At 36.8% G+C, this 26360-nt stretch overlaps 1 protein-coding gene across 2 annotated transcripts; it reads left to right on the top strand.

Moving 5' to 3' along the window:
* MMGT1 (membrane magnesium transporter 1) lies at nucleotides 1-10954 on the top strand. 2 transcript variants are annotated; one of them, XM_074358909.1, is made up of 6 exons: nucleotides 196-320; nucleotides 1389-1495; nucleotides 2816-2837; nucleotides 4110-4162; nucleotides 6174-6277; nucleotides 7909-10954. In XM_074358909.1, exons 2-6 carry the CDS (start codon nucleotides 1484-1486, stop codon nucleotides 8066-8068), a joined length of 351 nt encoding a protein of 116 aa, XP_074215010.1. In that variant the 5' UTR covers nucleotides 196-320; nucleotides 1389-1483; the 3' UTR covers nucleotides 8069-10954. The 2 variants fall into 2 exon arrangements, with proteins under 2 accessions (XP_010950811.1, XP_074215010.1); XM_010952509.3 differs by lacking the exons at nucleotides 1389-1495; nucleotides 2816-2837 and having other exon boundaries at nucleotides 1-320.
* The last annotated feature ends 15406 nt before the right edge of the window (nucleotides 10955-26360 follow it).

Here is a 26360-nt window from a genome sequence, read left to right as displayed (position 1 = left end):
GCGCAGCGCAGGCCCGGCTCCCGGGCACTCGCAGACCTTTTTCCGTGTCGGTTTCCCCTTCTTCCCGGCATTCCTGTTTCCGCTTTCTCACGGCTCCCTGCTTTTTCCACCTCTGAGACACTTCGCGCCCAGGGGGTTCAGTGACGTCATCTCTCTGCGCTGCGCGGACACCCGCCGGTGGAGGAAGGAACAGCTCCGCCGCCCTTTGCTTCTTTTGTTGGGCTGCTGCTCCTCCGGAGTCATGGCGCCGTCGCTGTGGAAGGGGCTGGTGGGCATCGGCCTCTTTGCCCTAGCCCACGCGGCCTTTTCCGCTGCGCAGCGTAAGTGCCTGGGGGACAGGGACCGCTCCGGTGCGGGACTCCGGGGGCGGCGTGTGGGCGCACCCCTGAGGGAGTGTCAGACCGAGTGTCCCGGGAACGGTCATTTGAAACCTTAGAGTTTGGGGTGACAGTGAGAAGTGGTGCGAGGCTCCCTGGTGGAAAGGCTTGGAGTCTGAGTTTGAGGAGAGTGGGGCACCTGGGATTGCAGCAGGGTTGGAACGGGGTATCGGGCGGAGGGCACAGAGCAGAACGGGCACGCTGCAGGGTGGGCAGAGAGGGAGTCTACCCGGGAATCCCCGACAAGTGATGTCAGATGCAGCATGGGGCTGATCAGGCGAAGTGTCAGATCGAGGACCTCGGATGCTCATGGTCCCATGACAACTAGGTGGACAACGTCTTAGGCACTCCTGGGCTGTCCAGGCAGACTGATAAGTGACCATTTGCCTCAGGGAGGCACTGTGATACAGGGCAAAGAGCACTGGACTGGGAGACTGGAGGGCTTGGTTATTAAAAACTCGCTTTACCGCTAAATCTGTGACCTTGGGCGCATCATATCTTTTCCTTGAGGCTTCATTGAAGTGGATTTTAACTCTTGCCCTTTCTATGTCGAAGAGTGACTGGGAAGTTTAAACGGAAAAAAAAGTAAAAATACTTTATCATACATACACAATTATATTGCCAGGAAGAAACTTGGAATCCAGCAGAGGATGCAGTCCAGTCTTGTGACAGCTGATCTGTTTTGAGGTCTTCCTTCTCTCCTAGACCAGGAGTTAGCAAACTCTGGCATGTGGGCCAAGTGCAGCATCCCTCCTGTTTTTGCAGTGAGCTAAGCATGCTTTTAGATTTTTAATTTGTTGGGGAAGAAAAGCAAAAGAATACCATTTTTGTGATCCATGACAGTTATGTAAAATCCAAGTTTTAGTGTCCATCAGTGAAGTTGTATTGACACACAGCCACGCTCACTCATTTAGGTTTTTCTGACTGCTTTCTAAGGGCAAAGCTGAGTAGTTGCAAAGGAGATAGTAAGGTCTGCAAAGGCTAAAATATTTATTATCTGGCCCTTTACAGGTAAAGTTTCCTGACCTCTTTCCTAACCTATAGAGCCCACGAGGGCAGGGACAATATATATTTTGTTCATTGCTGTGATCTCAGTGTCTAGCACAATGTTCTTTACAGTAAGTACTCAATAAATTTGTTGAATGAAGGAAATAAATTCAGAGTTGAACTTTATTACTTTATTTGCTAGCTTACTTTCCATCTTCAGGAATAAAGTAGAAAATGGAATGTGAATTTCTTCAAAGCTCCAATTGTTTTCAAGATAAAAACCTTTTGTTTTATTTATTATATATAATTAATATAATCAATTATTAAGATTACTTTTTACATACATGTAGTATGATGAGATTTGTCTGACAGAAATCAGCTTTATTTAATTTTTTTTGAAATCTTAGATTTATAGAAAGGTTGCAAAGACAGTGCAGAGAGTTACCGAATACCCCTTGCCCAGTTTCCCGCATTGGTAACATATTACTATGGTATAATGTCACAACTAAGAAATGGACATAGGTGTATTACTATTAACTAAAGTCTAGCTTTTATTTGGATTTCACCAGTCTTCCTATTAATGTCTTCTTTCTGTTCCAGGAATCACTCCAGGGTATCACATTACATTTACTTGTCATGTTTCCCCAGGCTACTCTGTTTTATGACAGTTTCTCCAAAATTCTAATCTTTAATGATAACAGTGATAGTAGCTAACATTTATTAAGCGCTTACCATGTGCCAGGCACCGAACTAAGCACCTTACATGTATTATATAATTCAATCCTACCAAAACTCCTGTGAAGTAGATATTGTTGTTATCGCCTTTGAAAGATGAAACAATTGAGACACACTGCTAGGAAAATTGTGCAGAATTACAGAGATGATAAGTTGCGTGGCCGGGCTTCAAAGACAGGCAGTTTGATAGAGCCTGTGTGCTACACTGCTTGGTAAAATTCACTCTTAAGTAACTGGTTGAAATTGCGCTCTGCTTAGGTGCTAGAAGGTGCAGTGATGCCCTGAGGGAGTTCAAGTGAAGTGGAGAAACAAGTGCATCAAGAAACAGTCACAGTAAAGTGATATAGATGCTATGCTAAAGTATGTAAAGATACACGGAGATGAGGGCAGTCGTTTTTCGGGGGGCAAAGGGGTTAAGGAAGGTATCCTAGAGCCTTGCTGAGCAAGTGTGGTCAATAGACCAGCATCTTGAGAATCACCTGGGAGCTTGTTAGAAATGCAGAAACTCAGGTCCTGCCCCAGATCTGTGGAATCTGAATCTGCATTTTAATAAGATCCCCGGGTGATTTGCATGTTCTTTTGAGAAGCGTTGCCCTACAGAAGATTAGAATACTGTGGAGTACTGCGACATTTTCTATAGTAGACATCAGCTGTAAAATTTTAAAGTACTGGAGCAAGGAAATAGATCACTGAAGTCCATCCCCTTTGTTTTACAGGTGAGGAAATGCCTGACCACAGGTAATGCTAGAGTCAGATTAGGTTTCATGCAAGGAAGAACGGTAGCTGGAAATTGAATGGTCAGTAGGAAGTTAGCCAAAGCCTATTTTGGTATGGATTTGATTTCTTTTACACCAGTCCTTATGATAACACATGTGAAATAACCTTCAGAAATGTCTCTAAATACGTTCTCTTCTAAGAGGCAATATATGCTCACTCACAATGATTTGGGTTTTTAAACATGTTATTAACCAGTAGGGATTGTGCAAGATTCCTCTAGGATTAGAATTTTGTGTTTTTATGCAAGGTGGGAATGCCTTGTGGCATTTGTCACTGCGGTGGGACCTCTTTATAATGCTCATGTTGGAAAGAGACCAGTAATTACCTTTGAGGCTGTGTCCTGTCACACTGGGCAGCAGATAGCACGCGGAGGTACGGTGCATGCTGGTCTTTGCTGTGATGAACTTTGTTACCACAGAGCACCTATCATGCGTTACATTTGATCCTCATATTATTGCCATTTTACTGCTACGGAAACTTAGACAGTGAAAAGATACATACTATATTTCTTTGATTCAGATGCACTCCCCCTCCCACTCCTACATTTTAACACTCTGAAATTGAGATAAATGTTGCAATCCACAAGGATGTCTTACGTTGAATGAGATATAGTCCATTAAGACAAGTTGAAGAGCTGGTGGTATGATCCAGGCTTTGCAGCTTCCAAATCCCGATCCTTTTCCTTCATATGTTGCTGCCTTCTGAGGCTAAGGCAGTAGCAGAATTGTAATTAAATCATAGAAGCAGAAATTGATGTCCGGGAATGTCTCCTATTCCAACATTGCCCCAGCGTATTTTTTCAAGAAAAACATTTCCATACCAATACTGCTTTGTCCATTTTGTGTGATGGTGGTGCTATTTAAGAGTTGGGATTTTCTGTAGACTCAGTTTTTAAATAAAATTGTGATTTCTTTGACCAGTTAGTGAAAAAATTTCAGAGAATTCTAGTTTTCCTGTACTAATGAAAGAAAAATTATGTTTAGGTATTTCTTCCTCATGTTTGCTCACTTTTCACTCTTTTCCTGTTTTATAAAGTGACAAAGCAGGTCATGATGGGAATAAAATAGTTCAAGATCAGACTGACTGCCTTAGAAGACAGAGGTTTTTGAGGAATCTGGGATTAGCATTATTTTTTGTAGCATATAAGTCAGTCGCTTCTTTGGTGTATTGATTTGCTTGCATTTTAAGAAAAATGGGCTACAGTTTCCTTAATGGTATGCTTCTGGTTTATAGATCGTTCTTATATGCGATTAACAGAAAAGGAAGATGAATCACTGCCAATAGATGTAAGTTGGTTATTTATATTCCATTAAAATATATATACCTGAATCACTTTGTTGTATACTTGAAACTAACAGTATACTGTAAATCAACTATACCTCAATTTAAAAAATATATTTTAAAAATTAGCCACATAGCTTACAATTTTTAACTGGTTTTTATTCTCTTAATTTTCCAGACATGAAATAGCATCTGTTACCTACTTTTTGTGACTTACTGTAAGTCCCAAAGATTCAGAAACAAAATATTTCTCTGTTTGGTTTCTAGAACTTAGTTTAAATAGTCTTTCTAGAAGTTGCTCTGTCCATAGTCTGAGATGGACTTAACCAGTTGATTATTTGACTGTATTTTTTATTTTTAGAAAAGTTCATTTTAAGTATAAAGTTTAAAAACAACCAAAACTAACAAAATATTTTTAGGGATATATTCAAAACAAGAAAAACAAGGAAGTGCTTTTTTAAAGCTGAAATCATGTGTGAGCTTCACTCACAGTTTTTAATCTTTATTGGATTTTAAAGTACAAAAGTAGTAAGTTCTTTATAACAGAATCAAAGAGTAAGCGTCAAAAGTAAAACTGACCTTTTACAATTAAAAAAACAAAAACCAACTGACCCCATTGCTCACAATTCTGCTTCTACTCCCAACACTTTGAAGTATATTAGTAGTTTAGTTTTCTCCTATGCGTAAGCAACATTATCTTTATTTGTGTACGTATAGTTTTATCTAATCAAACATAGAGTTTTTCTTTAAAAAAATTATCATGTGTATATATGTGTAGTTGTATGATTAGCTTTTTATTACTTAACAACTTATCTTGACATATTTTCATGACAACTCAGACTTACCACATCCTTGTGAATGATGCCTATGACTGCATTGTGCTGGTGGTAGGAATGTAAACCAGTATAACATATGACATTAGATTTTAATTTAGAAAGGCAGAGTAATAGCTTGTGGCTAATTTTGATTTTAATGGTCTATAATTAAAGTTATAGTAGTTGTGGCTATTAACTAATTCTCCTATCACCTTTGTTTTGTGGTAGATGCACGCACACACACACTCTCACTTACACCTATTTAAAATAACTTCTGTTTACAAATTGGAAAATTTTAAAAATACAGAAAATCACAATCAAGAAAACAAAATATGCCTGTAACCCCATGTTGGTTAATATCAAACATTGCAAGTTTTTGCTCACACAGCCTGTTTCAAAAGCAGTTTGCTATTACCTGATAAAGTTGAATTTGTATATGCTCTATGCCAGTGATTGCGCTCCCATGGGCCAGGAGACATACACAAAGATACCGTCCTGACGTAAAAGTCACAGACAGAAAACAGCCCACATGGCCATCAACAGTGGAGTGGGTCAATTGTGGGATTTTTTCATACAATGAAATACAAAACACAGTGAAAATGAATAGACTACAACTACGTACTACAATAGGGAGAAATCTCACACACACACACACACACACGCACACACACACACAAAAGCTCAAAATGGGAGAAAGTAAGAAATGTATGTTTAGATGTACTACAAAGCTGGTAAAATTATAAAGAAAAGCAAGGAACTGATTACACAGTAGTTAACTGGGAGGGAGGATGAAGAGTATAATTAGAGAGGGACATATAGGCCTTGAAAACTACTGGCAATGTTCCATTTCTTCAGCTGGGTGGTGAGTAAGGGCTATTCTTCTTATATTCTGTGATATTTAGCAATAATACATTGAAACATTATTAGTTGCTCTTGGAAGCTAATAATTGTTGATAACTAAGTTCCAAATGGTTTGGTACCTATTTTTGCTATTTCAGCAATACCTAGAAGTATTTTTACAGCCAATCCACAGAACTTATAGAAGGTTTTATTGTGTCTCAGTCCAAATCATTTAAAGTGAGAATTGACTCCTTAATAGGATCTGGGAGAAATACCTGTTAGAGGCTAGAAAGAGATGGAGAGAAAATTGCGATTTTTATATTTGTATGTTGTTTAGTAATCTCAATCTTTATACTCACAGATAGTTCTTCAGACACTTCTGGCCTTTGCAGTTACCTGTTACGGTATAGTTCATATTGCAGGGGAATTTAAAGACATGGATGCCACTTCAGAACTAAAAAATAAGTAAGTCTTTTCCTTTTCATAGACTTTTAATTTCATGGGGGTTTTGCTTCATTTACATAATCTAAAATCTATGTTTTCTGGTACATAAAAGTTGATTTTGTTTTTACATTTTGAGTATGCAGTTTGAGTAATGAGGTAAAAATATTAAGACATTGTTTGATATGATACGAAAAATGGGAGGTCAATGACAGATTACTGACATTAGAATAAGATGTTACATTATGATTGCTTAAAATTACTTGTTGGTTGATTGGATGGACTGATGGATGGAAAAAAGATATCTAGGAAGCTATTCCCCCAGGAATTTTTTCCTTCCTTCCTTTTCCTCCCCTCCTTCCCTCCCCTATTTCCCCCCTTTGCTTCCCCTTCTCCTTCCTTCCCCCTCCTTCTCTCCCTCCCTTTTTTCCTTTTTCCTCTTTTTATCCTCTTGTCCCAGCTTAGTCTTTGGAAGAATAAGGGGTTTTCTGCTTCGTCTATCACTTGAACCTATTCTGTGACATAAATTCTGCTCTTGGGCCCTTTTGTGTCCCTGGACTAAAGTATATTTCATTATTCTGCTTTCTTTTTTTCTCCTATACTTCTAAGCTATTTTCATGAGCTTGGCTTACTTTTCTTTTCATATTTCTCACTTTCATAATATCATCCTTTAGCTTTGTTTGATTTTACCTCTGGACTTTACCCACCTTTTTGATCCTGCAAATTTTAACACGCTATTTCCTTAGAAGGATTCACAATAAACATTTATGTGTTAGAGGAAATTCACCCCATTTTTACTATTACTTTTTAATTCACATTTTAAATAGTCACATCTCACGCTTCCTGTTTTATATGGGGGTATGCTTGGATTTCCAGGGGGACTGACTTTGAGATTTGAGTTTTTGTCAAAAGAAGAGTTCTCTTTTTCCCCCAGGAAATTAATATTTAAAAACAAACCAACACCAAAAACCATACACTTAGGTGTCTGTGAACTCTTTTTAGATGACATGTATCCCACTGGAAAGAAGAAAGGATACTCCACTATCACCACCCACTAGTGTTCTTACAAAGTCTACCAAGAATCACAGGCAAGGGGCCAGGAAAGAAAGAAGTAAAACAGAATGGCATTAAGTAGGTGGTAGCAAAATGCATGAGTTTAGTAGGTGGTAGCAAAATATATGAGTTTGGACAACAGCGGGTACAGAATGGCCAAAAGGAATTTTTTGTTGAAAGATTCTTGGAAGACAGATCTGTGAAATGATCAGATGCCTTGAATAGCGAGGGACAAATGAGAATAATCAAAGGTACAATCTATATACTGTTTTTTTAAGGACTATTTGGCATGGGCTAGTGTTAGATTTATAGAAGTGATTAAAGTTGAGTGATTGTTTGTATTTTCATAGGCATCCTGGAAGGAATGCCTGAATAAAAAAATTGTTGAGGGTTTTATGTTGCTTTTCCAGTTCTTGTTTTCTTTGTATAGGAGAAAAAAAATGAGATATGGTATGATTACCAATTATAGTCTGATTTTTATGGATTTTTAAACTTAGTTAAAAATATAACCCACAGCAAATTCAAATTCATTAGAAGCCTACTTATTTTCAAATAGGCTTTTATAAAGGTTTATCTAAAATTGATGCTTTTTTTCTTTCAAGGACATTTGACACATTAAGGAATCACCCGTCATTTTATGTATTTAATCATCGTGGTCGAGTACTGTTCCGGCCTTCGGATACAACAAATTCTTCAAACCAAGATGCATTATCCTCTAACACATCATTGAAGTTACGAAAACTTGAATCACTGCGTCGTTAAGATTTTTACAAATTATAATAATAGGACAGGACACAGAGCTGGAATATTGGAGTTTGGGGTACAAAACACTCCCCCCCCATCAGTATTTATATTGATCTTTCAGACCTAATTAGAAAAAGTCTATGGCCCTTGTTTGTACACTGTTAATCAAATCATTAATGCAGTATAAGTTATCTGTGAAATGAGTCTGATCTTTCATAGAGAGAATTCTTTCATTTAAAACAAATTCACATTTTTTGTAAGAGTCACTGTTTTGAACACATTTCTTTGAAAAATGTTAATGGTTTTGTAATTATTTATTTTCTTAGATTTCTTTTCTTTTGCACTACAGTTTTTAGGATCCTTTTCGAAATAGTGTGACTACTGCATTTTGCAGCATGAACGACAGTAAATGGTCTTCAGTTCTTAACAACAAATGGACTTCTTTAAGGAGACCAAAATGGTGACTTATCAGTTTTTCTTATGCCCCCTAAAAAGTGGCTCTGCTTTAGCAGATACTTGCCAGTTTTTAATTTTTCTGTGAATTCTTACCCTACCCCGCTCCCATATACCTCTTAACATCAGCTGTCTTGTTTCATCACTTCTCTGGGGTTCTGTGTGCAGTGAGCAATTTTTGTGTCAGAAATCCTTTGTCATAACAAATATACTTAACAGACTCAACTTGCTGTAAAGCTACTTGTATTCTTTTCATTTATCTGTAAAAAATTTCCCTAACTGATTATGTAGTCTAAGAATAGTTGAAGATAGACCAAAAAGACTATTCATGAATTAATCATCCTGCCTATGTAGAAGAATAGTGATCACTGAGGAAAACTGATTGTCATTAGCCAGTTTAACTTATTCAAAGTCTGTTATTTTATTGCATATCAAGCTAGTGAATTAGTAAAAATAAAGGAAACGTCTTCTTAAAGGTCGACTTCAAAGGAATTGGGCCAAATATGTTCTAAATATTTGGAACTAATATCTTTAATTTTTTTAAAAAAGGAAAGTCATTTAGGAAACTGTTTAATAGCTTCTGATTTGTAGCAGGCTTAGAGTTTTCCGTCTTCATTGTATGTTGCTGAAGGTGAAGATGAAGGTACAGGGCAGAATTTTTTTAGGAACAGTAATTTTAGTTTTAGGGAAATGTGTCTAGCTGTTTGATCTGCAGGAAGCTTGACATTTCTTTGTCGAAAATGTTGCTTTTGTTGAATTGCACAGGAATGACAACATTGCTTTTGTCGAATTGTATAGGTGTAAAGGGAATAACTGTATGCAGATTTGAAAAGGAAATGTGCTTTAGGCAAGAGTCATAAGATGCCCTTATACTCGATGGCATTTTTTTTCCATTAGAAATGAACCTCAGCTCCTCTGTTCTGCCTGGTAACACATAGCCCCGAAGCACAAGATCATTTTGTCTTTCGGTTTCTATCATTGTTTAGTTTTGTTTTGCCAACTCAGTCTGTCTGTGGAACACTGACTCTGTTCTCTAAGGAGAACAAAGTTAGAAATCTGTTGAAAACCTAAAATGATTTAGAAATGAATTAAAAATATGAAGTCAGGAGCTAAAGTGATCATAATTAAATTGAAATAGTGTATGAGAAACAAGTTCCTTACATCATGTTTGTCTACCATTTCCTCAGGTATGACTTGATTTGCAGGAGCCTCCTGTTTTCTTCTCTTTGGGGGCCTGTCTTCCTTCCCTAATATGTTTTTATAATAACTTTATTGAGATATTATTCACATACCATTCACCCATTGAAAGGGTACGATTCTGTGATTCTGTAATATATTCATGAAATTGTGCAACCATGATCACAGTTGATTTGAGAGTGTTGCCATCACCCCAGAAAGAAACCCTGTACCCTTTAGCAATCAACTGTCATTTCTCCCCAATGCCTCTCAGCCCAGGGGAACCACTAATCTACATTCTGTCTCTATAGATTTGTCTATTCTGGTCATTTAATATGAATGAATTCCTGCCGTTTCTGGTCTTTTGTGATTGGCTTCCGAAATATGGTTTTGTTCTATGTGGAGTGAGAACTTCTCGTCTTGAGAACTGTGATTGCTATGAAAGGAAGTGGTTGTCAAAAATCAGTCCGTGTAAGGTAGGGTCAGGTACCTAACAGGTTTCTCAGTCAATCTTAGGCTGAATAGTTTTTCATCAGAACCAAGACTTCATGATGTGTTACTACTTAATAATATTTTGTCTAGTCTCTAGAATGGATTGAAATCTTTGCCTGCCTGGTCAGGAAGGTCCTTCTAAGAATGATGAAATAATGTGGCAAATAGTTGACATAGCAGTTTTCAGTCGTGTCTGGTTTTGCCAGGAGCTTGTATACCTCTGGTCAGGTGAGCTTCCCACATTTTTTCTTTAATTTCCTCCAGTGAATTTCTGCTGTCTTTTTCAAGTATGTACCATAGGATTTGGGTGATTTGGGCAGTGCTAAATGGAATACTAAGTTCAGAATTTTATTTATAGTACTATGAGATAGTACTAAGGTATTCCAGAAATATAGTGATGTGAGCTAGTTAAGCCTATGAATATCAGTGACATTCAGAAGTGTGTGCTGTTGAAGGCTGTCTAGAATATAGGAGGACTCAATAACCAGGGAACTAGCCAAATGCTCTGGGCTAATGGCCCAGCCGTAGAAAATGCAGATCGGCGAATTGGAGACTACGATGCTCTGTAACTCCCTAATGATTGTTTCCTAAGCATTGTGGCTTATTTTTGAGTGGCATGACAGCATCTCCCTGGTTGTATGTGGCCTGTTTTCCATGATGTATTGAGTAGTGTTCTTTGTTGTGAGCATCAATGCCTGTAACACCAAGCTAAACACATTCTTTTGGATATGTTTCCTCTCTTTAAATGACCTTGCCCTGTCCAATAAATAAATGATTGTCTCACCCTGTTTTTGGTAGTGGTTTTTTTTTTTTGTTTGTTTGTATGTTTGTTTTACTTTTAATCTCATTTTCTTCTGCTTCGCTGTCCCCAGAAAAATGTAAGATCTCATTTTAATGACTGTATTTTTTCCAATGTGATGCTGTTTTACTAAATTCAATGGATACTTTACTTTTCATTGTACATGTAAAGTCTTATTGCAATTTTATGTTTTTTAGAGTTGAAATAGAATGTATACTCTCATTTATATTTATATTTATGAATTATCAAATGCCCTTTGGAGTATAAGAATATTGGTCCTTAAGTAGCAGTGGTTAATCATTCCATCGTAAATTTGTTATATAGCCAAACTGCCATTACAAAATGGCACTTTATACTTAACTGGAAATCATTGTGATTAAAGCATCAGGGGGCGAATCTAAAGTTTAATGAAAATCTAAGGGGAAGTTCTGGTTTGCAAAACTTGGCACTTACCTGCAGTATTTTGAAAAATAGTACTACCAGTATTCAAATCTATGTAGGAATATCTGAAAATTACTTACTAATCAAGTATTCTTTTAAAAGGAAAAAAAAAAAAGAAAGGTAATATATGCACATGGCAAAAAAAATCAGAAGGTACAGAAAGGCATGGAATTAAAACTTGTTCCCTTCCCTCCTGCCCCTAATACCTCTCTCCAAAGGTAACCAGCTTTACGTGTCTTGTATATTCTTTCAGGAAAAAAATTATTTGCCAGCAGATAAATACTTAAAGTTTTTACATTAATGGAATCAGACTGTATACACTCTTCTGTACCTTGCTTTTTTTTTTTGCTACTTGTGTCTTATAAGATCTTTCTGTATCAGTATATACAGAAATACCTCATTCTTTTTAATGACTGTGTGGTATTCTAATATATGAATGTCTTACAAATGTTTAAACATTGATGGACACTCAGGTGTTTGCAATATTTTGCTATTGCTAAACCATATTGAAGTGAACATACTTGTACTAATGATGAGATTAAATCAACAGGGTTAATTCCTAGCAATAGAATTCCTGGGTCAAAGAATAGTTTTCATTTTCAGGTCAGTAGTTCTTGCCAAACTGATCTCCAGTAGTCTTTGCCCAGTTTTACTTCCACATACAATGTATAAGAATAATTATTTATGAGGCCCCTGCCAATACTGGGCACTCAACTTTTTAAAAATTGATCATCTGAAAGTGAATAAATGGTATTTTGCATCTTAATGAAGCTATAATGCATTTTAATGAAGGAGATGGAACACATTTTCATGTTTATTGGCTACTTAGATTTCATTTTCTGTGAACTGTGTGGTCATGTTCTGTTTTCTATTAGATGATTTGTTTTTTATCAGTTTGTATGAGCTCTTTGTAAGCTAAGAAAATTGGTCCATTGTCATATGTTTAATAATATTTTCCTGAGTTTTATTTATTTATTTGTGTAGTTAAACTTATCAGTCTTTATGGCTTCTGGGATTTGTGCCTTGCTTTAGAAAGGCCTTCTTTACATTTAAGAATAAATTTAATGTATTTTTCCAGGACTTTTAAGTTTTTTTTTTAATCTTTAAATCTTTGATTCATTTGGAATTTATTTAGGTGGAAGGAGTGAGGTAAGGATTCAACATTTTTCTCCCCCAAATAGCTATCTGCTTATCCCAACCTTATTTATATTGATTTTTTTTCCACACTGATTTCAAAACCATCCTCATTCCTACATTGAGCTTCCATGAATATTTAGGTTTCTGAACTCTGCATTCTTTTGCAAAGATTACCAGTCTTTTAATTATTTAAAGTTGTTGCACACTTTGTATTTGGCATTGCTGGGCCATACCACATTATTATTTCAGGATTTTTTTCGTAGTTATTCTTGCATGTTTGTATTTCCAGATGAACTTTAGTATTATTTTCTCCAATTCTAAAATCCTATTGATATTTTCCCTAAAATTTTGTTTTGAACAATTTCAAACTTTCAGAAAGTGTGAAAGAATAGTTTGGTGAGTGCCTGAATACTTTTCATTTAGATTCCTAACATTTTGTTACTTTTGCTTTTGTTCTCTACAAATATGCTTTTTTTTCAAAACCCTCCTGAATTGTTTGTGGTAAGCTGCAGACTTCATCACACTTCATGACATCATGACATTCCTAAATATGTCAGCATGCCTGTCCTGTAAGAGGGAGGACATTCTCCCATTTAACCACAATACCATTTGCACACTTAAGAAAATGATGAACCATCCAGTATTCATATGTACCCATGTATCCCCAGAATGACTTTTATAGCTGCCCCTATCGAGGTTCACAAATTACACTGGTTTGTTTCTTTAGTCTCTTATTTATTTTTTATTTTTGTAAGTAATTGTTTTATTTATTTATTTATTTTAATAGCAGTACTGAGGATGGAACCCAGGACCTCGTGCATGCTAAGCATATACTCTACCACTGAGCTATGCCTTCCTCCCCACTCTCTAGTCTGTTTTAAATAGTCCCTCTACCTCTGTTTTTAAATGATATTTTCTAAATAAACTATTTTTTAGAATTCTTTTAGATTTACAGAAAAATTGGGAAGAAAATTCCCATGTAGCCCACCTTAGTTTCACCTATAGTTGACATGTTTACATGATACATTTGATAACAATCCTTGAACCAATATTGATACATTATTATTAACCAGAGTTAATATTTGGATTTCCTTAGTTTTTACCTAATGTCTTTTTTTGTGTTCCAGGATTCCATCCAGGATACCGCGTTACATTTAGCTGTGATGTCTTCTTAGGCTTCTCTTGACTGTGACAGTTTTTTAGACTTTCCTTGTTTCTGATGACCTTGACAGTTTTGAGGAATAACTGGTCAGGTATTTTGTACAATGTTCTTCTACTGGGATTTGTCCAATTTTTTTTTTACCATTATTAGACTGGGGTTATGTGCGCCACTGTTACCATCACAAGGGCACATGTTTATTAACATGAGTTATCACTGGTAATGTTATTCTTGATCACCTAAAGCAACGTTTGTCAGGTTTCTCCTCTGTGAACTTACCCTTTCCAAACTGTCCTCTTTGGAAGGAAGTCGCTATGCACAGTCCACACTTAGAAAGTGGGGAGTTACGCTCCACCTCCTTGAGGTTGGAGTATCTACATCAATTATTTAGAATTCTTCTGCATGGGAGATTATGTCTCTTCTCCTCTGCTTATTAATTTATTCAGCCTTTTATTTATATGAGTTTGGGCTTGTGGGTATTAATTTATTTTGTGCTCTGGGTTATCATGTAATACTACTTAATTTTGTTATTGAAACTGTTCCATTTTTGGATGTTGATAGCACTTTTATTTGGCTCCTATGTCCTTTTGACATAACTCTTGATATTGTGGATTTTTTTCCCCAGCACTTACCTTCTGACACTATAAGATGTTCCAGGCTCATCTTGTGTATTTCCTTCCTCAGTCCTATAGTCACCCTTTTCTCCAAGGAACTTGGTTCCTTTTATTGAACAATGGTTTACAAACCAAAATCTGAGCCCTAGTTATGCTCAGTTGCTGCTGGGGTTTTGTCACTTCAAGGCCCTTTCAGCTGACAGAGTAAGGAAATACATGTGTGTATACTAACCTGTGCATATACACATATGCAAAAATATTTCTATCTGTAACATCTGTATTTCTATTAAGTGAAATACAAGTTCATCCTGATGGTCGATCCATCACCACATTAATCTTCTAACCTCCCCTTGCTTCTCTGTAAATTCCCACTCTTTTTTTTTTTTTTGTAAATTCCCACTCTTAACCCTGAGAAACCTGGTTCCCACCATCTGCTACCCACTTACTTGAAATGTTTAATTCCAGTATACATGTACAGTGTTTTCAGAATTTTTAACATGTAGTCCCATGGGAAATAGCTTTTTCAACTAGACCACAGTGATTGTGTAGGATTTTTTGCCATTAGTTTTACAGACTCCACTCATTTCCAACATTATTTAGGTCAGCATCTCCCCCCTCCCCTTCAGTATGTTTGTTTCATAAATTTTTAATATAGTTGGATTATTTTGTTACATTCTACATTCTATCTTGGGATTCCCCTGACCTAAATGATTTTTTAAAATATACGTCAAGGTTCACTTTTTGTGCTCTAAAGTTCAATGGGTTTTGACAAATCCATAATGTTATGTGTCCACAATTGCATTATCATATGGAATAATTTCACAGCCCTAAAATTCCCTTGTGCTTCACATGTTCAACCCTCTCTCTCCTTCCCCTGAACCCCTGTTTACCACTGATCTTTTTACTGTCTCCATGGTTTTGCCTTTCCCAGAATGTCGTATAGTTGGAATCATACAGTATGTAGCCTTTGCAGACTGGCTTCTTTCACTTAGCCGTATGCATTCAGGGTTCCTTCGTGTCTCTCTGGCTTGATAACTCATTTTTAAAATATTTGAATTTCACTCTATGGATGTTCCACAGTTGTTTATCCATCACCTATTGAAGGACATCTGTAGTTTTTGATGATTATGAATAAACACTCACATGCAGCCTTTTGTGTGGACATAATTTTTCAAATTAGTTGGGTAAATATCAAGGTGCATGATTGCTGGATCAAATGGTAAGATTATGTTCAGCTTTATAAGAAATTGCCAAGGTGTCTTCCAAAGTGGCTGCACCATTTTGCATTCCCATCAGCAATGAATGAGTTCCTGTTACTCTGCATCCTCACCAACAATTTATATTGTCAGGTTTTAAATTTTAACTATTGTAATAGGTGTGTAGTGATATCTCATTTTAATTTACAGGTTCCTAATGACAAATGATGTTGAACATCTTTTCATATGCTTATTTGCCATCTGTATTTCTCTTTTGGTGAAGTATCTGTTTAGATCTTTTGCTTAATTTCAAAATCAAGTAGTTTTCTTATGGTTGTATTTTAAGAGTTCTTTGTGTATTTTGAATACAGGTCCTTTACAGATGTGTGTTTTGCAAATTTTTTTCTCCCAGTCTGTGGTATGTCTTTTCATTCCCATAATAGTGTCTATCACAGAGAAGTTTTCAATTTTAGTAACATCCAACTTAACAATTTTCTCTTTTCATGTATCATGCTTTTGATACTAAATTTAAAATCTCATTTCCAAACCCAAAGCCATCTAGATTTTCTCTTATGTTTTCTTATAGAACTTTTATTGTTTTTCATTTTATATTCAGGTCTATGATCCCTTTTGGGTTAATTTTTTGTAAAAGATATAAGGTCTGTGTCTAGATTCATTTTTTTTTCATATAGACATCCAGTTGTTACAACACCATTTATTGAAAAGACTGTGCTTCTTCCATTGAATTGCCTTTGCTTCTTTGTCAAAAATCAGTCAACTATATATGTGTGGGTCCATTTCTGGGCTATATACTTTATTCCATTGATCTATGTGTCTACTCTTACCACACTGTCTTAATTACTGTAGCTTTATACTAAGTCTTGAAATTGGGTAGTGTGAGTCCTCCATTTTTTTTCCTTATTTTTCATAATGCCTTGGCTTTCAGGATCTTTCATCTTTCCCTATAATCTTTAGAATCAGTTTGTTGATAACTACGAAATAACTTGCTGGGATTTTGACTGGGATTGCTTTGAATCTACAGATCACACTGGAAAGAACTGATATATTGAATCTTCCATTTTGTGAACATGGACTATTTCTACATTTATACAGATCATATAGTTTTCCACATAGACATCCTGTACATATTTTGTTTGATTTATATGTATTCCATTATTTTGGTGCTATTGTAAATGGTATTCTTTTTCAAATTTCAAATTCCCCTTGTCATTGTTGGTATTTAGGTAAGCACTTGACTTTTGTATATTAATCTTGTATCTTACTTCTTGTTATCATTATTTTTAAAATTCAGGAATGGACCTTAAATTTTGTTAAATGCATTTTTGTACTAAGACAATCATTCTTTTTCTTCTTTTACCTATTAAAATGGTGAATTATATATGATATCACTTATATGTGGAATCTAAAAAATAGACAAATGAACTTATTTACAAAACAGAAACAGACTCACAGACATAGAAAACAAACTTACGGTTCCGCAGGGGAGCGGGGTGGTGGGAAGGGATAAACTGGGAGTTTGAGATTTGCAGATAGTAATTACTATATATAAAATATATAAACAGTAAGTTTATACTGTATAGCACAGGGAACTAAATTCAATATCTTATAATAACCTATAATGAAAAAGAATATGAAAACAAATATATGTATATGTATGACTGAACTATTATGCTGTACACCAGAAATTGACACAATATTGTAAACTGACTATACTTCAATTAAAAGACGCGAATAGATTTTCAAATGTTAACCTAGCTTTGCATTTCATGGGATGAAGCAAGTATCCATTAAAGATAACAGCTTGCTAGGATTTTTGGTTTTTATGGCTTTCTTTAATGTTAACCCTGCTTTCAGAGTACTTTCTTTAAACCACAGGTTCACTAGTAAGATTAGAATTCTGCTAAAAGTTAGTTTTTTTATTCCTTGGTTATTAGGGGTACTGACTTCTTTCTCTGCTGTAATTTATATGCTTTTCTTTTGCAGGCAAACACTTTATATAATGTAGTATTAGGTCCATACAAAAATGCATGGAACATATATATAAGATGAAACTTAACAAAGGGGACATGTGTAAACTTAATCAAGCTTAAAAAGGAGAGTATTACCAATATTATCGCATCAACCTTTTCTGTCATGTTTATTGTTTTTTGTGTCCTCTTTAAGAAATATTTTCCTATTTTTGAAGTCTTAAAGATATTTTTGTCCAATTTCTTCTAAAGTCCCAAGTTTTTCTTTCACATGTAAGCACTTAATCAATCTGAAAATTTTTTTTTGTACATGGTTTAAGGAAGAGATCCAGTTTGCACTAGTTTTCACGTAGATTGCCAATTGTCTCAGCACTGTATGCTGCAAAAAGAAAGCCTGTTCTTCCCCCAGCAATCTGCAGTGACACCTCTGAAATGTATCACATTCCCATATATGAAGGAGACTGTTTCTAGACTTGGCTATTCTGTATCATCGTTCAGTTCATCTACCTCTGCATGTATGTCACAGTCAATCGCTAAAGGTTAATAATAAATCTTGAGATATTAAGGCAGATCCCCCTTTTTTGTTCTTTTTCATGTTTGCTTTGGCTATTCTTTGGCATTTATTTTTCCATACAGATTTTATTTAATTTTTTAATTTTTTTGGATTTAGTGACTCACCTTTATTGAAGTATAGTCAGTTTACAATGTTATGTCAATTTCTGGTGTATAGCATAATAGTTCAGTCATACATATACATACATATATTTGTTTTCATATTCTTTTTCATTATAGGTTACTACAAGATATTGAATATAGTTCCCTGTGCAATACAGTATAAACTTATCTATTTTATATATAGTAGTTAGTGTCTGCAAATCTCAAACTCCCAATTTATTCCTTCCCACCCTCTTCCCCCACCACAGAACCATAAGTTTGTTTTCTATGTCTGTGAGTCTGTTTCTGTTTTGTAAATAAGTTCATTTGTCTTTTTTTTAGATTCCGCATTTAAGTGATATCATATGGTATTTTTCTTTCTCTTTCTGGCTTATGTCACTTAGAATGACAATCTTCAGCTCAACCATGTTGCTGCAAATGGCATTATTTTATTATTTTTTATGGCAGAGTAGTATTCCATTATATAAATATACCACAGCTTCTTTATCCAATCATCTGTCAATGGACATTTAGGTTGTTTCCATGTCTTGGCTATTGCAAATAGGGCTGCTATGAACATTGGGGTGCATGTATCTTTTTGAATTAAAGTTCCCTCTGGATATATGCCCAGAAGTGGGATTGCTGGATCATATGGTAAGTCTATTTTTAGATTTTGAGGAATATCCATACTGTTTTCCATAACGGCTGCACCAAACTGTGTTCCCATCAACAGTGTAGGAGGGTTCCCCTTTCTCCACACTCTCTCCAGCATTCATTGTTCGTGGACTTTCTGATGATGGCCATTCTGACTGGTGTGAGGTGATACCTCATTGTAGTTTTGATTTGCATTTCTCTGATAATTAGTGATACTGAACATTTTTTCATGTGCCTGTTGGCCGTTTGTCCATATACATTTTAGAATCAGCTTGTCAAGTTCCGTGAAAAGCCCGGTAGGAATTTTGATTGTAATTGTGCTACATTTATACATTAAATTGAGGGGCAGAGGAAGTGGACACTGGGTCTTCCTATCTATGATGTAGCCCTCTATTTAAGTCTTCTCTGATATCTTTCAACAAAATTTTATAATTGTCTGCATACTGGTATTGGGCATGTTAAGTTATATTCATTCCATGCACACACATACACACATTCTCTCTCTATGTATACTTTTTATATACAATATTTCCTATATATATCTTTAATATTTATTTTTATATAGTTTTGCTAATTTTAGTAATAGCTTAAAAACTTACATTTCCTGAATTTCTTATTGCTGTTATATAGGAATTCAATTAATTTGTATGTTTTGATTTTATATCTATTCTTTCTGTTAAATTCTTTGTGGACTACTTTGAGTTTTTAGTTTATCCAAATAATTTATCTTCTATTGTCTTAGGGTACAAGCTAAGGATTCTTGCAGTGCATTGTTGAATGGAAGTGGTGATAGTAGGGGAGGATGTAGCTTGAGTGGTAGAGCACAGGCTTAACATACATAAAGGCCTGGGTTCAATCCCCAGTACCTCCTCTAAAACTGAATAAATAAGTAAACCTAATTACCTCCCCCTAAAAATTAAAATAAATAAATAAATAAAAATGGAAAAAAAAAAAAGCCAAGTGGTGATAGTGGACATCCTTGTCTTGTTCTTGATCTTGTAAGAAATACTTCTAATTTATCACCGTGAGAAATAATGTACACTGTAGATTTCTAGCAGATTCACTTCTTAACAAATGCTTTTAATTTTGTCCTTATGAATAGCTGTTGCATTTTATCGCTTGTGTTTTCTGCATTGGGTAGGACGATTGTGTGACTTTTCTCCTTTATTTGTTAATACAGTATTCTGGTTATCGATTTCTTGCCTCTCAGCTGAGTATTAATCTGGCCTGATTTGTGAAAATGGTCCATTCTTTTAATTTTTTTGGTAACAGTTGTTACAGAAGTTTGTCTGTAGAGGGCGCCAGAGACATTGCAAGGGGAAATTTTGCTTCCTGATTCTGAGTTGCTGGCACAGAGGGTTCCTGCTGGGCACACAGCTTCTCCAGTGCCCAGCTGATATAGGGCATAGTGGCCAGCAGCACTCTATGGCCAGCAGCTTCCCTTGAAACTTTTTCAGGCAGTAGTATACATCAGACTACTTGTGGTAAGACATCTCTGTGTACAACATTCTCAGATACCCCAGAGACAGATTTCTAGACAGTTCCACTGGTATGGCACCACAAAAACTTTACCACCATTCTCTGAGTTGCTTCTAGTCTCCTCCAATAAGGTCGGGATTTCACCCTTCAGAGTGGGAATACTTTTCCTTGGGTACTTTACCCTGCAAGAGGACTGCTCCCTAGGTGTTCTCAATCTAGGGGATGGTACTATTCCTTGGGTGATCTACCTCAACCCTGGGAGAGGGAACTCTTCCCTGGGTACTATGGATCATCCATAGGGTGTGTGTGGGGGGAACTATTCCTTGGGTGTTGTGCCTCAGCTGTGTGGGGGACTCTTCCTTGGGTGACTACGTCAGCACTGGGGGAGAGCTTGCCCTCGGGCACTTGATAAGGGGAGCTTTCCTTGGGTGCTCTATTTCAGTCCATCGAGGAGGATCTCTTCCTTGAGTGACTACCTCAGTTTTGGGGGAGAACTTTCCCGTGGGTGCTCCCTATCTCAGCTGTGTTTGGGGAAGGGACTTTCCTTGCTTATCAGCCAGGTAGTGGGGAGTCTCTTCCTTGATTGCCCATGTCAGCCTTGGGTTTGGGGCTGTTTCTTAGATTCTGTTTCTCAGTCCTGTGAGGAGAAACTCTTCTTTGGGTGCTTTATATTAGCCCTGGGGTGGAGGCTGTTCCTTGGATGCTCTGTCTTAGCCTTGGGTTGGGGTGCTTTTACTTGAGTGCCCTGTCTCAGCCCCATGGAGGCAGGGAGGAGCTCTTCCAAGGGCCTTCTATCTCAGCAGTGTTGACGGAGGGCTTGTCCTTGGGTGTTTGATCTCAGCCCTAGACAAAGGGATTCTTCCTTGGGCGCTCTATCTCTAATTGCAGAGGGTGGGTTTGCGGCACCACAGAAATTCTCTGCTATACATTTAGTCACAGCTGGGCCTCTCCAACAAGATCTGGACTTCAACCTTTTGGAAAGGGAGATTTTCCTCTTAAGTTCCCTCTAAGCCTTGGAGGGGACTTTTCATTGGGTTCTCTATTTCAACCAAGGTACAGCACTCTTCCTTGGGTGTTTATATCAGTACTGGGGGAGGAAGTTCCTCGGGCACCCTATCTCAGCTATGCAGTAGGAGGGCTTTCCTTGGAAGCTGAATATCTCAGCCCTGGTGGGGACATTTCCTTGGGTGCTCTAATTCAGTCCTGGGAGTGGTAGTTTTCCTTGAGTGTTCTTTCTAAAACCCAAAGGGTGGCTCTTCTTTGGAGCTCTCTCAGTCCTGGCAGGGACGGGAGAAACACATTATGTCTGTGCTTATGGAAGAGACCATTGTTATTAAGGCACAGAACATGCAATAATCCTTGTCTAGACATAATTGTATTCCACATTACCCCAATCTTCAGTTAATTAGGGTTTCCCTTAATCTTTCTGTGCCTTGGTTTCCTCATTTATAACAATGAGGATGGTAAGCACACTTCATTGATAGGGCTCTGCAGAGGATTGAGTTAATACATGTAGAGCATTTAGAATAGTACCTATTAGGTAATAAACGCTCAATGAAATATTTTCACCCTCTTTGTACTCTTCTATTGTGGGAAATGCAAATGTTATGGAAAAATTGTTTATCACAATTTTATTCAAATAATGGGGAGCAAAGTCTTTGGTTATCCTTGGATGATAACAGCTTAAAGATAACCTTCTATACTTCTGGTCCTTATCCCACAACATAGAAAAGTATAGTCTCCTCCACACTGTACCTAGGTGAACATATTTGAATCTCCCTGTGTTTGGGTGTAAGAAGACTTATATTTTCAAAATACCCTACCCTTCATCATCTATGTGTAGCATTGGGTAAAGTGGTAATCAGTATTTGTTAACGATGAGTTTAAAGCATAAAAAGACACAAAAATAATGATTTTCCTAAAAAGGGTTGATACAGAATTAGTTGTACTTCTTCAGTGGGTAATTATGCATTTGTCCTCTTTGGTTGATGAGAACTTCTCATTCCCCAAACATTCTGATTAATCATGGTTGTACCATGTTTGGCTTTGGACAACACTTTGTATTTTAATTCCCTTATTTCACTTAGACTGGGTTAAAATGAAGTCATATTTTTGAGAAGAGTGTTTCTTGGGGGATGGCAAATTTTTGCTTCATTATTAAAACCATATTAATGGTGCAAATGCATGATTGTATACATATTTGAAGACGTTCCAATTTTGTGATGGTTGCATTTTTGTCATTAATGAAATATGTTGATTTTTTTCAGTGAATGATGACTGATGAAGCTGATGAGTTTGCTGCAGGGCTTGAAAACAAAACGAAAAGTCCTAGAGACCCAACAATCCTTCCTCATCTAAGAGAAGTTGGAATATGGCCTTGCTGTTAATGAAATAGGAAGGAAGATGGTAATTATGTATTTCAGTAACAGAGAGGTATGAACATGTTTGCAAATGGAAGGGGAAGAATCTAATAAGGTGCACAATTTGGACTTGCTGCAAGAGTTAGAAGGGTGGAGCAGGTTCCTGAGGCAGTAGAAGATGATGGGCTCAACAAGAGGATGGGTCTGCCCTCACTCACTGCATGTCATCACCTCCTGTTCATACTCTAACCCAGTGGAGCCTGGCTTCTACATCCTCCATTCCACTGAAACTGTCATATCAAGTCCCCAGCGTCTGCTGCATGTTGTCCTTAACTTCTCGGCAGTATTTGACACAGTTATTCACTCATTCTGCCAATGGAAACCTTGGGTTTTTCCTGGTTTCTTCCCTGTTTACTGACTCTCCTTTTCATTCTCCTTTTCTAGTTGTTTCTTTTCATTCCCACCACTAAATACTATAGGGCCCCAAATCTGGATCCTAGGCCTTCCTTCCTTGAATATACTCTCTCCCTAGATGATCACACATAGTCTTGGAGCTTTCAATATGATGTGTATTCCAACAATTCCTAAATTATATTTCTAGGTTACAATCTGCTCCTGAGTCCCAGACTCAAATTAAGATGCATACATGTTATCTCCACTTGCATGTCTAAGAGATGCTTAAAACTCAACCCATTCCATGTGAACTGAACTTATGAACTCCCTTCCCTGAACAAGCCTTCTCTACTTACAGCATTTGTCTAATTTTGCTTTTGTTGTCTGTGTTTTTAGTGTCATATTCAAGAAATTATTGTCAAGTTCAATGTCATGAAGCTTCTCCCCAGTGTTTTCTATCAGGAGTTTTATAGTTTTAGGTCTTACATTTAGGTCTGTAATCCACTCCATGTTAATTTTTGTTTATGGTGTAAGATAAAGGTCCAACTTCATTCTTTTTTATGGGGATATCCAGTTTTCCCAACACCATTTTCTTTGAAGACAGTCCTTTCCCCATTGAGTGATCTTGACACCCTTGTAGGAAAGCATTTGACCATATACATAACTGTTTATTTCTAGGATCTCTATTCTATTCCGTTGATCTATTTGTGTGTCTTTATACCAGTAACACACTGTTTTGATTACTGTAGCTTTGTAATATGCTTTGAAATCAGGAATGTGAGTCTGCCAATTTTATTCTTTTTCAAAATTGTTTTGACTATTTGGTTTCCTATGAGATTCCATATGAATTTTAGGATCAATTTTTCTATTTCTGTAAAAACTGCCATTGGGGTTTTAATAAGAATTACATTATAGATTGCTTTCGGTAGTATGAACATCTTAACAATATTAAATCTTCCAATTCATGAAAGTGGAATGTCTTTCCATTTATTTGTGTCTTCTCTAATTTCTTTCAGCAATGTTTTATACTTTTCAGTGTAAAAATCTTTCACCTTCCTTGTTAGGTTTATTTCTAATTATTTTGTTCTTTATGATGCCATTGTAGATGGAATTGTTTTCTTAATTTCCATTTCAGATTGTTTATTGTTAGTGTATAGAAATGCAACTGATTTTTGTGTGTTGATTTTTGTATCCTGCAACTTTCCATGAGGATTCATTGTATAATCCTTTTTGTATCCCTCACAATGTCTTATACAACATAGGTGTTGTAGGCATCTTTTGGTTAATGAAATGTCTGTTTATTTTCAGGTTAAAAGAGGATTCAGGACCTTGAGAAGGTACTGGAAAAATAAATTCCCACCATCTTCGTGACAAAGCTAATCACATCAGAACATAATCCTGTTATTACAGCTCTCAGTGAGAAACAGGACAAGTTTGCTGTGCTGTAGGATGGTGCTGGATATTGCCAAAGTTTCCTAGGGAAGCTTCAGGGAATTGCCTTCCAAAGGTTAAGAAAAAGGAGGGGAGCTTTTTAATGCTATGATTCTCTGTCAGTAAAATCTGGCTTTGGCCCTAAGAATTTCTTTTGAAAATATAGTTCACTTTCTTAATTGTTTTCCCCTTGAGGGGGATATGTTATTAATTCATCAGAATAATACTGTTACAGTCCTGGTTTCTGCAGTAGGTCACATTGCTGGTATTTATAACTGCCTTCTTTCAATATCCTTGTCCTCAGCCAGCACTCTGCTTTTCATGGTCCTTTACCTGGGGAGATGACTCAGCGTTCATTCTTTTTTTTTAAATTAATAACATTAAAAAAATTGAAGTATAGTCAGTTTACAATGTTGTGTCAATTTCTGGTGTATAGCATGTTTCAGTCATACACATACATATATATTCATTTTCAGATTCTTTTCCAATATAGGTTACTACAAGATATTGAATATAGTTCTCTGTGCTGTACAGAAGAAACTTGTTTATCTATTTTTTATATAGTCATCAGTATCTGCTCAGCATTCATTCCTGAATGCTTTGGCCATTAGATGTTCTGCCTCAATTAGGTTATTATAATTATCCATTGACTTCCCCCAGCTTTATTGACAAATAAAATTGCAAGATATTTAAATTGTACATTGTGATGATTTGATACACATACACTATCCATTGGCTTTAACCAAGAAATGTGGGAGTACCAAGAACTTCTCTAGATACATCAGACATAGTCCTCCATAGCCCCTTTAGTAGTAGGAAGTCAATATGCCTTTGATAGTCAGGTTAAGTCACCCCAGCCAGGATAGTACAGCCCTTCTTCCCTTGTTGATTGAGAAGGCTGGGGAGTCCAAAGTGGTCAGCTGGAAGTTTCAGTTTCCCATTCAATGGAGTCATTGTTGTATCCCCTCATGAATGCACTTCTTTCCTTCTTTGGAACTAAGACCTCTAGCTCAGAAGAGCTAGAGCTCTTGTTGTAGGGACAAGAAACAAAAATTTTCTATTGTTATCACTAGGGGTGAGGAGAGGCACTCTCAATTACATACCTTGATTGCAGAACCCATGAACCCATTTGATGGGAGAAGTAGCACCATATATCTGTGCATACAAATGCTTAGATAGAGCATTACCATCTCCTAGTGGCTGCTGTCCCAGCCCTTGAAGTTATTTCCACCTAGCTAGAAACATAAATGAGTCTTCCAAAGGTCATTTCACTTCAACAAGAGGGGAAACATAGTAAGACCAGTGTACTCCATGAACATTGTTCCATTGCTACACTCCTTTCCTGTGAAATGGGCTCCTTGTTTAGAAGTGATGCTGATTGGAGTGCTGTGATGGTGAATAAGGCATTTTTCAAGTCTATAAATATTGGTTTCTCAAAAGTACTACAGGTGGGCAGGAAAATCCGTATCTGGAGTAAGTGTCTGAGTGAAAACAAAGCACTGCCCCTTCCTTAATGGAAGTGGTCCAATATAATCACTTGCCACCTGGTAGCTGGCCGATCACTCTGGAAACTTGTGCCATATTGGGGGTTCAGTGTTTGGTCTCTGCTTCTGGCAGATTGGGCCCTCAGCAGTGATTAGAGTGAGATTAACCCTGGTGAGCAGAAGCCCATGTTGCTGAGCATAACCTCCAACCCTGCCACTTGGCCACTTTGTTCTTGAGCCCATTGGGCTATGACTCAACTGTTGGGGAAAGAGGGTGATTGACGTCTAGATAATGAATACCGTATCTATCAGATTAATAAAATTCTGTTCTACTAAGTTTACTTGCTGAGAATTCTCATAAGGCACAAGTATCTTCACATCATATATCGATCTGGACAGA

This window comes from Camelus bactrianus, chromosome X, assembly GCF_048773025.1.
Source record: "Camelus bactrianus isolate YW-2024 breed Bactrian camel chromosome X, ASM4877302v1, whole genome shotgun sequence".
Lineage (NCBI taxonomy): Eukaryota > Metazoa > Chordata > Mammalia > Artiodactyla > Camelidae > Camelus > Camelus bactrianus.
The sequence above is the reverse complement of the archived record's forward strand: the minus strand, read 5'-3'. Positions and strand labels throughout refer to the sequence as shown.

Bases quoted from the DNA above. Each gene is read 5' to 3' on its own strand.
- MMGT1 (XM_010952509.3), top strand. From the start codon at position 242: ATGGCGCCGTCGCTGTGGAAGGGGCTGGTGGGCATCGGCCTCTTTGCC. The intron at 4,163-6,173 runs GTAAGTTGGTTA...TTATACTCACAG, and splicing joins ATGAATCACTGCCAATAGAT to ATAGTTCTTCAGACACTTCT. The intron at 6,278-7,908 runs GTAAGTCTTTTC...TTTTCTTTCAAG, and splicing joins ACTTCAGAACTAAAAAATAA to GACATTTGACACATTAAGGA.